Genomic DNA, 14,530 nt, shown 5'->3' with positions numbered 1-14,530 from the left:
GATAAAAAGATTAGAAAAATTCTACTTGTTTTCTACTAGTGTTGGGCTTTTAAGACTATTTTGAGCGTAAGCATGACCTAAAGTGAGTTCAAAGAATGAAAAATCAAAGAAGACGAGTTTTTGAGGTAGTTAGGTATGGTTCGATAATTTATACATCATGCGATAGCAACCTATTCTTATTATGTGAACCTGGAATATTAAGGTGGGTATGAATTTATTGAATTCACATGAGATGAGGCTTTGGTTTGTATTAATTAAATGACATGCATGCTTGTTTAATTCATTTTAGTTTGTTTCAATGGTATGTCTTATTTTATGTATGTACGGTATGTTGGGAGTCGTGACATGATGAGTTTTGAGATTATACTCGAGTTGTATATGAATTGAAAAAGATTAAAAAAAAAAGAGGATGGGATAGTACCCCTTGTTGGTTTTCTTGAGGTAAGAAAAGTCTTACATTCTAAATTGGAATACTGTGGAGCGATGTAAGGTAAAAAAAAATGTTAAATGGAAAGATAATGTCAACCAAAACGAAGGGCAATGAATGTAGATTGATGATTATGCTCAACTTAATTAGTACGTATCATTTGAAAGGACAGGTGTGTAGGGGTGTTAGCACTAGGGCTGGGCTTTGGTCTTTTAATAAGGCCCACTTGGGCTTTTCTCCACATGGAAGGAAATAACTCAACGCTATAAAACCATTTTTAAAATTATTTTCCATCCTTTAAATAATTAGAAACGAGATTCAAAACTCTAACTAATGACAAACGATATCCATGCTTCTACTAATGAGGTGACTCGCAAAGGGATTTAAATTGATAATTCTTCACATATGATTAAAATCAATAGTCTAAAAAAAAAAAACATGCATTCACTAAATCTAATAATTATAAATTGGGTTCTTGTATAATTTACTACGCCCTATTTCTCGTAAGAGTGAGTTATAAATGAATAAAAGTCTAAGACTACTAGAATCTGAATTACTCTAAAATGGAAGCCTCGACTAACAAGGTTTAATCACTAGAGTATAAGAATGTACCATAATGAAAGTCAATCTTATTTGACTATTTTTTCTACTGGTTACGTAATTGCTTAGTATCCCTTACGTATTATAGACTCTCTTTACGACACAATCCAATAGTTAAAATTTGAGACTTTCATGTCCGTGCAACACTAGTTATAATACTCTTATTTAACTAATTAACAAAAAGCATACCATAATTTGTGAAAACTAGTGAACTTTACAATGACTAATGGACACTCACTCTTCACTAACATTGTGTTTGGGAGTATGTATTTTAGGTTTTCGATTTAGGTTTTATGGATCTGGATAAAATTCAATGCAATGTTGTATTACATCTTATCCAAATCCATATAAATCGAAGTTCAAGGTCTCTCTCAAATATAGGATAAGAGTTTTTTTTATATTATTTTAACTCTGACATTAGGAAACATCAACTGATCACAGAATAGTCATAGTCTCATTTTATGCTAAAGCATTATCTTATTAATGGAACAAAACCTATTCTACTTGTTACATAATGGTTACCCATTCCATTTATACAAGACAAATAATTAGAAGAAAGCATAAAATCTTGAATAAACTTGTGTCGTGACACTCAAATTCAAATCTTAAAAAGGTAAAAATGAATATAAGATAAGTGACTGATTACCTCGTGATGTATAGTCTTGAAATTTTAAAAATGTCACATATCTTCTTTGAAATTTGCCAAAAAGACACAGACATTTTCTCAAAAAGCTTCTCTCTTTGTAACACACAATTGGAGATTTGTATCTTTTTTGACAAAACCTCATAAGAGGTTTCTAGAATTTTTGAAACCTCAAGAGAGATCTCTGGAATTTTTAAAATCTCATGAAGATCATTATCTTTTTGCCAAATATTAGGAGAGGTCAATGTCTTTTATTCTTTAATATATTCTATACCCATAGGAGACTTGTCACAACAAATAGTCAAGTAATAATTTATTTTTTTAAAATATTTAACTTAATTTCTAAATTGTTTTAACTATTTATGGTTTTTTGACCAATTTTTTTTTTCTAAATTCCTTTAAATAATTATTATCCTCAAATTGATATACTTTCAACCATGAAAATGAATTTATTTTCTCACATTTTTTAGTTTTTAATATATATATTTTTTTGGACCCTTATAACATATGGATTATCTCACATTTCGCGTGAAAAGTAATCATATAATTCGAAATATAATAGTAGGTTTTGTTTTTTCATAAAACTCCGTGATAATGGTAATATGCACATCCAAGAAAACTAAATATTATATTAAAAAAATGTCGGCAATTGTTAGTTTGGATGAGGGCAGGGGACTGGGAGAGTGTAGTTGGATTTCTCAAAACTGTTTCTAAAATTGTACTAATTTTGGGTCTCTTTCCTTTAATCAATTTTTATTTTTCTATAACTAAAAAAAGGTAGTTATAATAAGGTACCGATAAGAAATGTTTTATAATTGTTAATACATTAATATTTAGAATTAGCTTTTGCAAATTAAATTATTTGTTTTATAAAAAATAAAAATTAAATGCAAAATAAAATGATAATATGACTAAAAGAAAACCTTCCATAAATTTTCTAAAATTTTGAGAAAATAAAACAAGTCATTTTTAAAAATTATATTTCATTTTTATTATAATTTTTAAATTTGATCTTTTATGTTTTTATTATATTAATCATATTTTTAATTTGTTATATGATAAAAAGTCAAAGATGAGCATGAGTTGAAATAGGTTTTCAAATTTTTTTTTTAACTACATGCTATTTTTTTTTTTTTCATAATTTTTAAAAAAATCTCTGAATTTTAAAAATGTTACCCGCATTAATATGTTTTGAGTTATCGGAAGAATGGACACCTAAAAATGTTACCCGCATTATTCATGCCCTATACCCAAATTTCATATCTTAAATTTAAATAAAAATATTTGAAGAAAATAAAATTATATTAAACTTTATTCATATCCATACAAATCCAAACACGTACACTTCAGCCCAACACAACCAACCGATCGAGGGAAAAATATAAAAAGCAATCAAAAGTGAATAATACAAATTACAATAATTTATTTGTTAATAGTAAATTTGCAAAAACCATTAGGTCGGTTTATTTCATATATATACTTACAAAAATAAATTATTGATCAATTTGCAAACGAAAAAAAAAATGTAAAGAGTAAGATACATGTGCTGGAAACCCAAAAAAAAGGAAAAAGAAAGGAGAGAGAGAAGATAAGCAGCCAACTTCTGCATCTGTTTCACTTAAAATACTCCTACAGAAATGAGAAGGATGGAACCACACATCCCTTGAAAATAAACTTCAAGCCTGCAAAAAGCTTGCATACTTGGCACCCAAGAAAAGTCTCTGGATGCAGAGCAACGCACTTTTGGTAACCTCTGCATTTTGATGGTTCATCAGTTTCATTACCCGCTCCTTCACCTTCAGGTTGGTCAATATCACCCGTCCAGCCGGGTGGTGCTGGATAAACTGCGAGAGATCAAAGCAAGCAACGGCCAAGGTCCTTGGATCACTGGATGTGTCCAAAATCGTAATGAGGATCTTCAGCGGCTGCAGAAGTAACACATATCAGTTTCAAAGCGACCCTTGTCACGACACGGGGAATCTATGAGCAGAGTCTACAAATGAGTTGGTATTTATTTTGCATTTCACAGTACTGGGGAGCAATGCAATATTTTTTATTGGTCACAATCCTAAAACCCCATGTTATATGTTACACTACCATCGCATTTCATTTTTTTCCCCTAAAAAAAAGCCGAAAGTCATAAAACAATGGAATTGTTTCATCTAGAAGAGGTACAACCAAGGTAGTTTTCAATCTGGAAATAAAATCAGGATCCCAAGTAAAATATTTGGGGTAAAGCACGAGGACAATATTCTCATATCAGCAGAGTTACTGACTAGTTGCAAGTGTTTGGTAAGGCCCAATGAGCAATTACAATGCTATTGTTTTTCTGCCTCAAATCATGTAATACACAAATCGTGTTTAAGAGTCTGTCAGAAAGATCCCATTACACATTTTACAGAATCTCCTCCAGATGATGCAGAGGGGTTAAAAATTACCTGGAAATCATTCTCTTCGAATTTAGTGATATTATCATGCCAAAATATAGCATCTTTGTGCATAGGTGACCAATCAAGATGGCCAAGGCGGAGTTCCTGGTAGTACTTATCAAACGAACTCAGTTTCTTTATGTTATCCTTCAATCCTACTTCCAGTTGACTTAGAGCCTCCAATAGGTCCTATAAAAATTCCAAAATCAGCACAATATAACAACAACAAAGGCCACAGATCATTAGGATTTAACCATTGCTTCATGTAAAAACATATACTGCATTACATGGTAGAAGTTATCTGGCAAATTCTTCCAACAAGAAAACAGCATATATCCACTCCAGGAACTTCTTTTTTATGTTTTTTGGGGGCCCTGGGAGAGAGTTTGATTAAGCAAGCACCACAATAACTAGTTATTACAATTTGAGCCATCCAATCTTGTCAATGCCCCAAATTAGAGACCCAAATCTGCTAATTATCACATCCAATCATTCATTAACAATGTGGACAACCACACCAAAGTTTCATATTTTTGCTAATACAGTTCCAGCATACCCTCACTGTGCTCCAGTGTATACTAACTCAAAATATTGCTAAAGTTATTTTGATGGTCTACAAGACATGCATATCACGCTATCTAAATACTCTGCACTCACAGAAATAAAGCATAATGGATTAGTAAAGAAGTGAGCAATGAATTATTACGTAGTAATTTGAGAAGATGACAAGGCAAGGCTTGACTCAATATATTATCCGTGGACAGTTTAAAAAAAATCATTGAAACAAGGGTATCTGACAAATGAATGGAATAAAGATAAACCGAGAAAAGACCCTGTTCATGAGAAGCCAGTGATGAAGACTTTCAAGGACAAAATAAGAAAGAATCATCTAAACGAAATCCAATTTAATTTAGATAATTTAGGAGCCTAAATAATATAACACATCATGCAATTTTAAGCAGTAATAACTAAATGATGAAACCAAATAAATTCTACCACAAACATTGACCTTATTTCTAAGGCAAACACTCACTGCACCAGCAGGGAGTTATTTGATTCAAGTTAAAGATGCAACAAAAACAAGACAACACAACAGAGGGAAGGATGTGAGAGAAGATATAATAACTAAAAACTCAACTGGACATGGTCATGGGTACAGCAAGATAACAGAAGTTGATTTTCCTAGATAATCACCAGTAGTCTAAGAACAAGGTAACTCGAGCTGAATTGGCAGGGGAATGGACATGGATGTGGCAGGCACAGAAATTGATATTTGCAGATGGCTCTAATTAGTAAAGAGTAGAAGGCACTTACTTTTCTAACAGACTTCAAAAGATCCAAATAAAATTATTATCCAAAAATTTCATTGTGTCAATTATACAAATTCAACCAGAAATTATATAAATTAACAATAGTTTGAAACTCTTGAGTATTATGATTCTGTAATTTGAATCCATCTACATAAACAATTTAAATAATTAAATATACAATCATCATAGATATCGAATACAAACTTTCTAAATTCTCTTATCTTACCTCATCACTCCATGCCTGAGCTTTCAAGCTTTGAACAATCTGCATCAATCCAACGTTTACCATCTGAGCACCAAATGTCCCCTTGGAAAGCAAGTTTCTAAGGGTCAAGACAACCACCCTGACAACCTAGCAAGGGTTGATTCATCCAACCATATGAAATCAGACATCATCACCCAGATATAATTATACAAACACACTATCATATCATGTGGGTGTTTGGGTGTGTGGCTGTGTGTGTTTGTGTGTGTGTGTGTGTGTGATCACTCAATACAACAAACAAATAAATGCAAGCAAATTGATGTGCAATCATCCCTTCAGATGGCAAGTTCCCAATGATCAAAACAGTTTCAACAGCCTTGAAAAAATCAATACCATGCTAGACCCGCAAAACAGATTGGGTAGGATAATCCGTGGCTGATAATGTGGATTATCGGACAAGGAAATTGTAATCCATATCCAACTCAATTAAGTAGCGAATTTATGACAATTTATATTGGATAATCCGTGGCAGATGGCGGATAATCCATCATTCTCATCTCAAGTGTAATTTTTTTACCATCCGATGAACAATTTCTTTCGTGACATAATAATTGAAGTTATTTTTAAAATTATAATTTGGTAAATTGTTAAGCATTTAATAACCAACCATAAAAATATATTATGCATATTTTTATCCTTTAAGATCATATATTTAAGGTTTTTTTTTATCACGAGAATCGGGAATTAGGGCTTGAGTTTAAATGGGAATGTAGGATAAACCCAGAGGTGCATACCGTTGCGCTAGTATGAGAGTTGGGAGTGTGGAGTTGGATCTTGACCAATTGGACTTACAGAGATTGGGTTGATGTCTAATAAGCATGGGCATATGAAATTATCTATTGATTTAGGCATTAGTTGTTAACAAATTGACAGATATCCATCGGATAAAACTTGAAATCTGTCAATCGATTCGTTTAAGGGCAGATAAGAAGTATTAAAACCATATTCAACTCGTTTAATGTGGGGAATGGTTATTAGTCGGTTTAAACGAGTCGGATTTGGTTCAGATAAAACAGATTTTTATTACTGAACTCAGTTAATTATTACAGACAGAGTCATATCCATGATAGTAGATGTGGATGCATATATTGTATGCGCTGGCTCACAGTGTGCAGGAACTGTTACAATAATAATAATAAACTAACAGGAGTGCAAAGCATTTCCTAAAAATAACAATGCAATAAGGGAAAACATCAACAATTTTAACTGCACGAGAGATATGCAATTGATAAAAAGTAATCTGTTCAGCATATACCAATATTTTGAAAGGCGGAGGCATAAGACAATGTTTTAACCCTTATGATGCAAGGCATAACGCATAAGCCTTTTGAGTATTTTATTTAGTCAATAAAAATATGTAAATAAATTACACTTACATCTAAAAAACAATGAAAAAAAATTTTAAATGGCAAATGAATTTTAAAAAGTCAAAATACAATTTGTAAACTACTCGTTAGCCATTCAAAAAATACTAAACCTGAATTCTTTGTAAATCATGCCAAGAGATAGTTACGACATTAAAAAATTAAAATCACTTTCATGATCGAAGATGCAACTCTCAAGTATTTTGGAAAGGTTGAGGTTCAAGAGTATTAGAGATCAACTCATATTAGGACATTCCTTTCATATAAATATATGGCTAGAATTTTTCTCACCAAATATAACTTGAGATTACACCCAAAATGAGTATGTGATGTAGGACAAGAACTAAGACCTTGGAAAGATCCTTGCTGGAAAAAAATTAAGAAGAGTTGGGTTAAGGAATTGGGGGTTAAGTCAATAGTTTATTATGTGTGTTCAGCATTAATTAGTATAGGATTATGTGTATTTGGGGGTTGTTTGTAATATTTGTGTAAAATAGGGGTATTTATAATGTAAGGTAGTTTTAGGGGTTTAAGTGTAATTTCATGTAAAGAGGCTTTCTTATAAATAGTGTATGAAAGCCATGTTGTAGTTAGTTGATGAATTTGAATTGAATTGAACGAGTTTCCCCCCTGGTATCTCCCTCTCTCCTCCCTTCCCCTTCCTTCATCTCTTCTAATTTCTCCATGGCTGCAAAACCTTGATCCTGCCCCTGCATCAGTATGACTCAGCTACAAAATTTCAAAAAGTGTGCCTTTTGCATAGATGTGTAACCCTCAGTGTGCCTTTTGTATGGATGTGTAAGCCTCTGTACATAATGTGTTGGTCTTACTGGGTTTTGGTATTTTACACTGAGCCTAAAAAGCATTTTGGGCATGCTTCATCTTTAGCCAAGCCTCTGTTTAGCTTTTTAAAACATTGCTATTGTCTTCACACAGAGAGGAGACAAACCAAATTGGACTAATAGCACGCACATACAACATCTTTTTTTCTTTTTCTCTTTCTCCATTTTTGTAGCCATAACACAAATGCCTAGTTAATTATTTCCAAGAAAAATTAAATTTCAGATTCTTTTTTTTTAAATATTTCTTTGTAATCTTCATTGTAATTCAACTCAAAAGATTAATACATTTTTTAGTTAATTAGTATATGTTTATATTCAGATACAATAGTTATTCCATTCTGTGAACCAAACTAACACAAAGTTGTCATTGAGTAAAATCATCAGATTGATATTTATTTTTTGTGCATTCTCTCACATCTTAAGCCATTAGGGAATTAAACTGCAATGTGCATGTGGAAAAATGCTAACACCCCAGTGAACGAGGAATGTTCGTACAAATTCGTGGTTCGTTAAGGAGTTAGCATTTTCTGTTAACCATGGCCAGGGCATGAGAAGATAAAACACCGAGTCTTTTGCAGACAAAATGAGAAGTATGAGTAGATACATATAGGGCAAATGGTGAAATATATTATGGCAGTAAAATGTAACGCGGTAAAGGTAAAAATGAGAGAACAAGCAGCAATGGTAGCTATGGCTACTGATGGGATCCATGAATGCATAAGGTAAAACTCAAAAATAGAATATGGAAGCAGAAACCATGATATGGTCGTTTCACAAAGTGAGTCCCAGTTACATATGCATGGATTCTTACTAAAATACGTGTGTTTATATAATCTCACGTGCATATACATATGCAGTTGTTGACAGAACATGGATAAAAAATTTAAAATTGCCTAACAATGGAATTGGAAGGCATGGATTTTTTTGCTTGTCGCTGGGAAATATGATAAACAATTGTAATAAAAGAAAAATCAAGGAAATAAAATGTACATTATTGTAAATAGCCATCATTATGCTTGAACAAATATAAATCGCAAGCAGCAGTTTTACAAACTAAGGGATGAAATGAAAATGGTCAGAGCATAACAAATAGCCAAGACCCTCACCTTCTCTTTTGTGGAACCCTTAACAACCTCTATTAGTCGAGGCATGGCGTTTGATGTAGCCAAATACTTGATTGCAGGTTCATAATAAGACAAGAGCCAAACACAGAGACATGTTTCATAGAGGAGCTGTTGCAGTGAGGACATGAAGTCAATTTTATAAACTTCTTAATAACAAAGAATGAAGCACAAACATCAGTTATTGATCTTTGAAGCTTGTTTGGCAGTTAAAATTACATGCCAAATGATCATTCTAGCTGCCAATTGACAAGATAGAAATGCACCAGCCCACGTGTCAATGGATGGATTACTTACCCAACCAAAGTAATAAAGTACCTGTATAGATTGCTGAGTGGATGCTGGAGAAATTAAAGGAACAAGCAACTTCACTCCATCTGCTTGAACAAACAAAGATCTGACCACAGGCTCCTTCAGCAAGGTTGCAAGGCAATTAATAGCTGTAGGGATGCCACAACTAGGATGGGAAGGCTTCCTCAGCTACAAAACAGTCATTAAGATCATATCAAGTGGCAAATTCCAAAGAGATGGGGGGAGGAAAAAAACTGACAAAATGAAATATAAACAGTGGCTGCATGAAAATTAAAGGGCTCATAATAGAAGAATAAGAAACACATTTTCTATTTCTTCCAATCCATTGTTGCACAAAACAGGAACAATAGCAAGTTTGGGCGTGGAGAAGTAGGAAAGGCAGAAAAATCCAACACTAGAAACATCTAGGATGCAACTATATGAATTATTATATATAATGAAAAATAAAATTCAGACAACATACAACATTTTTCAAACTACATGTCTAGCTCTTAAAATTTTTTTTTTTTTGGGGGGGTGGGCAATGAAAACACTCCAAAAAGTAGATCTCACATGATAGGAGGGATCGATTGTTTGGTGTGTTTTCATTGGATTGGAAAGCCTGATCGAAGTACCTAATTTTTCTCTAAAACTAGCCCTTAAATTGTCGGATGAAATTGCCCACAATTGTGTAATTGGCAGAAAATGATTCATGTGGACCCCACCTACTGGGACTGAAGGCATGCTTGGTTTGTTGTTGTTGTTGTATGTCTAGCTCTGAAAACAAAATACTAGAATAACATAAACATAGTGTTTGTGAGCATGAATTTCAGGTCTTGGATTTGGATTTGTGTAGATATGGAAGAAATTTAATACAATTTTTTATAAGTTTTGTCTTAATCTACACAAATCCAAATCCATGCTTCCAACCGCAAGGAAAAATGCATTTTGACATAATAAAGGACAACCACCACCAACTTCCCTAGGCCCAAAACCCCATCCCTTTTTTACCAAATCACTGCTTCCCAACTAACCAAATGATCTTTCTTCTCCCCAACCAAATGAACTACAAAATGGACCCAAAAAAAAAAATAAAAGGTAGAGTAGAAAGATAACAATAAATAAAAGTGTTACAACCACCTAAAGAAAAAAGAGCACCCTTCCCCCAACTTAGGCACTTAGCCACCTTCTCCATCATAGCAGCCAAAAACCTACTAACTGAGGATTACAACCCAAAGGACCACTACGTCATTCAAAGGCCAATCTAGATTAGCATACCCAGCCAAATAAAGCAACTCCAAAGATCTAGCAATTTTCAAATTAATACTTTCTATCCCCCCACTCTTCCCTAAATTTATTATTACCCTGAAACACACTCAAAGAGTTGTAAAATGGTGAACACATTTGACAAAGGCTCCATATAATCCTCTAAGAAAGATATGGTGCCATCAACAAACTAAAGATGAGATGCTATGAGCCTACAATCCTCTCACTTCCTGGACTAATTCTGTTACAAACCTTTACCAAATCCTCATGCCTAACACTTCTCAAAGCCCTAAACCACAATTTAGGTTCTTTATTAATAATAGTTAGTAATAAAAGAAAAGGAAGCAGTAAACAAACAATCAATCATCCAAGTCCACCACCTATACCAAAAACTTTTCCTTTCCAAGACCCTATCGAGAAACTTCCAATTGACTTGATCATAAGTCAATCCAATTTAAACACAAATCCCCTCCCTTTACTCCTTCACACCTCCACAACCTCATTTGCCGCTAAAATAGCATCCACAAGCTACCTACCCCCTATAATTGGCCTCATGCTTTGGAAGGTCCTGAGGGATATCAAACTACTCCTAATTATCCAAAAATTTCCATCATAATTCCTCTAGTCTTACATGGGGAATCATCCATCGTGGTATCCTTGGGGTCAACATCCCACTTCTTGAATAGCCTTCTTTGTAGTGTTCTTGAAACCAAGACATCAAGCCTGCCCTTGAAGATTTCAACCTATTTCTATATGAATGAAAAAATAACATATAAGATCTTGGTTTTAAAAAAAGAAAAAAAGAAAATATTAACAATTTTAAGCAACATAACCAATTTAAAACTCGAAATCAAAACCAAAAACTAAATGTAACTAAAATATTGGTTTCTCTTACAGTTGTGCATATATGAATAAGTACTTGAATTCCTCTCCACAAAGTTGTGACTATGACAAGATTTTGCAAGCTACATTTGCCAACCTTGGTGCCTCTAAACCATAAGTAGCCCACCATAGTATAGAGTCCATGGTCACAGCATCCATGCATGTGGTAGGAGTAGAAAAAAGCCCTTTACACGTGTGAAAATCCACAAACTACTTATGTAGTAATCTTGCTTCAATAGGATCACTTGCTATCTTTTCAAATGCCTTCAATACTCCTCAACCGGGAGTTCCACCTAAGGAAGTAGGAGCTGCAATAGCTGTCGAATCTTCTACTGGTACATGGACAACTGTGTGGACCAATGCATTTACCAACCTTGATTGGTACAAAGGATGATGCAACCACATCGAGCCCGTTGCTAGAGAAGAAAACCAAAGATGAAAATGATTTATTTGATATTATGGATGATTGGTCACATAGAGACCGTTAATTCAGTCATTTCGAAAGAAGAAAAAGAAGAAAACAGGGGATCCGTTGAATTTCAAGTATTCAGTCTTACCAATCAGATACGGAAAGCTATATACTTGATTGCAAAAATTTTTGGAACACCTCTAACAGAGGGACAAACAATCAATTTTGAAAGAACTTGTTGTCAACCTCCGAAAAGAAGAAAAAAAGGGCTCAACTTGCTTCAATTACCATTCAGAACCATCCAAAGAAAGTGTACCAGCTTATAGTTTCAAATTGGTGTGGAAGCTTATAACCTTATCGAAGTTTCATTGGAAAAATAAGACTAGGGAGCCCCCGGTTGACAATATGTAGGTTCCCTAAGAAGGGGACCAAGGTAGCGGGAGTTTTTTTAGCATAGAAGTACAAATATTGGCAGCATAATAAAACTTTGGAGACAAAGCAAACCCAACAAAATATATGAGAACATTCATTTTTCCCCCATCTCCTAACCACTACTCCTTCAACTTGTAGGCAGGAATATGAGTATTGTTTAATAAAACCTCCTTAATATCGCATTCTCACTGAAGTATATTATCCATTGCCTTACAAACCTCACCCAAAATTAGACCATCTTTGTTACAAAATATAATCAATTTATAAATTGGTTTTGTGATGGCCAATATATTCTCAATCTCATCCCAAAAATCCTCATAACCTATATGCCTAGTAATAAACACCCCAATTTCTTTTGTTTTCAAATCACTACACTTCAACCAATCTTCCCAATATTTTACAATTGCTGTAGTTGCCAAAGCATCCCTCACATCTACATGTCGTTTTTGTATGTAGTATGAGGCAAATCTCATCCAAACCACTTTATTTTTTTAGGATAATAAAATAATATACATTAAGAAAGAAAGAAAGTACAAGCAATAGAAAATAAGGAATCCATAAAGAAAATAAAAACAAAAATTAAGACCAGCCCAAATCAAAATTGTCCACAATCCAAACCACTATTACCCTCCACCCAAGACCCTACCTAAGCTTTAAACAAAACACTACCTAAGAAAACCACTTTTCATACCTTTCCCGTTGTAATTGATGGAACATTGCAAATTAGCCAATTTCCGTTGCCCCTTCCTAGCCTTGATTATGCCTTTCATCCAAGCAAACTTCTTTTCCTTCGAAATGTACTAGCCACAGACCTTTCTTATCCAGCATTCGTTAAATACGAGACACAAATCAGTATTTATCTCATTCTTCTCAGTGTTATCTTCTACCTCTTCTAATTCATCATTCCTTGATCCAAGAACTCCCTCTAGAACATCCATTGGTGATGAAGAATGAACTCCTATAAAATCAGAATCGTTCGAACATAACCAAGTTGTTCATGAACCTTATCTAAGAAAATCCCTTCATCACAATCAATACCACTACCCATAAGACCCTCCCCATCTGATACGTCTCCCCACGTCTTCTTCTACAATGAAGTTTCCCCATTAACTTCTCTGTTTAAGACTATTTTTCATTCCATTTGAGTCTTCAATGTAAAAATAACCATCACTGCGTTTTTTTAGGAGTCAACTGGCCTCCCATCTGCCTTGAGATTCTTCCCATTTGAGTCATCCCTGATATCCTTGCTCTTCTGCCTCGCACGAGTATAAACCTTTTATGTTACTTACTTATCAGCAAACTAAGACTCCTTTGCCTGATTGTTACTAAAGCTTGCATCATCTTGATTCCCATTTCAAACAGTCAAATATTAATCCTACATAAGAGCCTCCATACACCCATACTCCAGACTCCAAAGCTACACAACTAATAAACTCAGCCCACTGCTTAGCTTCTCGTCTAGCTCATCCACATGGTCTCCCCCATCGCAGAATAAGTACCCTGATAATGTTTCTCCTCCATTTGCTCGCACTACCCGAAACCAATTTTGCAGTGTCCATCTTTGTTGTCACCCATCTCCACAGCCACCTCTTCCAAACTTTGGGCCTGGTTATAAGGTGATTCACCTGAAACAAAAGGTGGCTCAATTGAATTCTCAAATGGACTTTGGGCTTCATATCTAGCAGAAGGCCTTTGCAAAGCCAAAGATTTTTCTTGAGCCTGCTATGGAGAAAACCAGTTAGCTGGAGCATGCTGCCCTTTAAACACATTTGGGTCAAGCCCAATCGCACCCAACAGCTTACTCAAGTTCAAAATAAAATGCGTAGTTCTCAGCCCACCCAGCTCTAAGCCACTCTTTATTTTTGGGATCCCGACCCTCAACCCTCTCTACATTGCAAACCCAAGTTGAGCAACGTCCACTGGACTGTCTGCCACCACCATGCTCACCAGAGATAGCATCATCTCTACAGTTGCTGCAAACGCCACTACCCTGCTGGACCTTTGGTGACGATTCTCCAACCAAGGCATCCTTCCAAATCTGATGGCTTTTTGGTTGTGCAAGCTCCTTCCCTAGCTCTCCCTTGGGATTAGGGATCTTTTGTGTACCTTCCACCAACTCCATGGCTTCAGAAAAGCTGCGCCACTTTTCCCCTCCAACACGAATATAGAGTTTCTCTTGTTGTTTGACTACACTTCCACTTCCAAGAATTTCCCTTTGCAATTCGAGCCACTCGACACCCAGAAAAGTA

At 34.6% G+C, this 14,530-nt stretch overlaps 1 protein-coding gene across 4 annotated transcripts in view; it reads right to left on the bottom strand.

Annotated features, from left to right (window-relative positions):
* Positions 1 to 3,069: 3,069 nt before the first annotated feature.
* LOC131155491 (V-type proton ATPase subunit H) overlaps positions 3,070 to 14,530 on the bottom strand; it is a 46,656-nt gene continuing 35,195 nt past the window's right edge. For all 4 annotated transcript variants that reach the window (XM_058108683.1, XM_058108684.1, XM_058108682.1 and 1 more), the window contains exons 8-12: positions 9,320 to 9,481; positions 8,987 to 9,112; positions 5,636 to 5,761; positions 4,109 to 4,288; positions 3,070 to 3,595 (exon numbers count right to left, since the gene is read on the bottom strand). In XM_058108683.1, the coding sequence (XP_057964666.1) occupies positions 3,347 to 3,595; positions 4,109 to 4,288; positions 5,636 to 5,761; positions 8,987 to 9,112; positions 9,320 to 9,481 (843 nt within the window). In that variant the 3' untranslated portion in view covers positions 3,070 to 3,346. The remainder of the gene's footprint in view (positions 3,596 to 4,108; positions 4,289 to 5,635; positions 5,762 to 8,986; positions 9,113 to 9,319; positions 9,482 to 14,530) is intronic.

This window comes from Malania oleifera, chromosome 5 (genome assembly GCF_029873635.1).
Source record: "Malania oleifera isolate guangnan ecotype guangnan chromosome 5, ASM2987363v1, whole genome shotgun sequence".
NCBI classification, from domain to species: domain Eukaryota; kingdom Viridiplantae; phylum Streptophyta; class Magnoliopsida; order Santalales; family Ximeniaceae; genus Malania; species Malania oleifera.
Note: the sequence above shows the minus strand (reverse complement) of the source record. Positions and strands in the feature narration are given on the sequence as shown.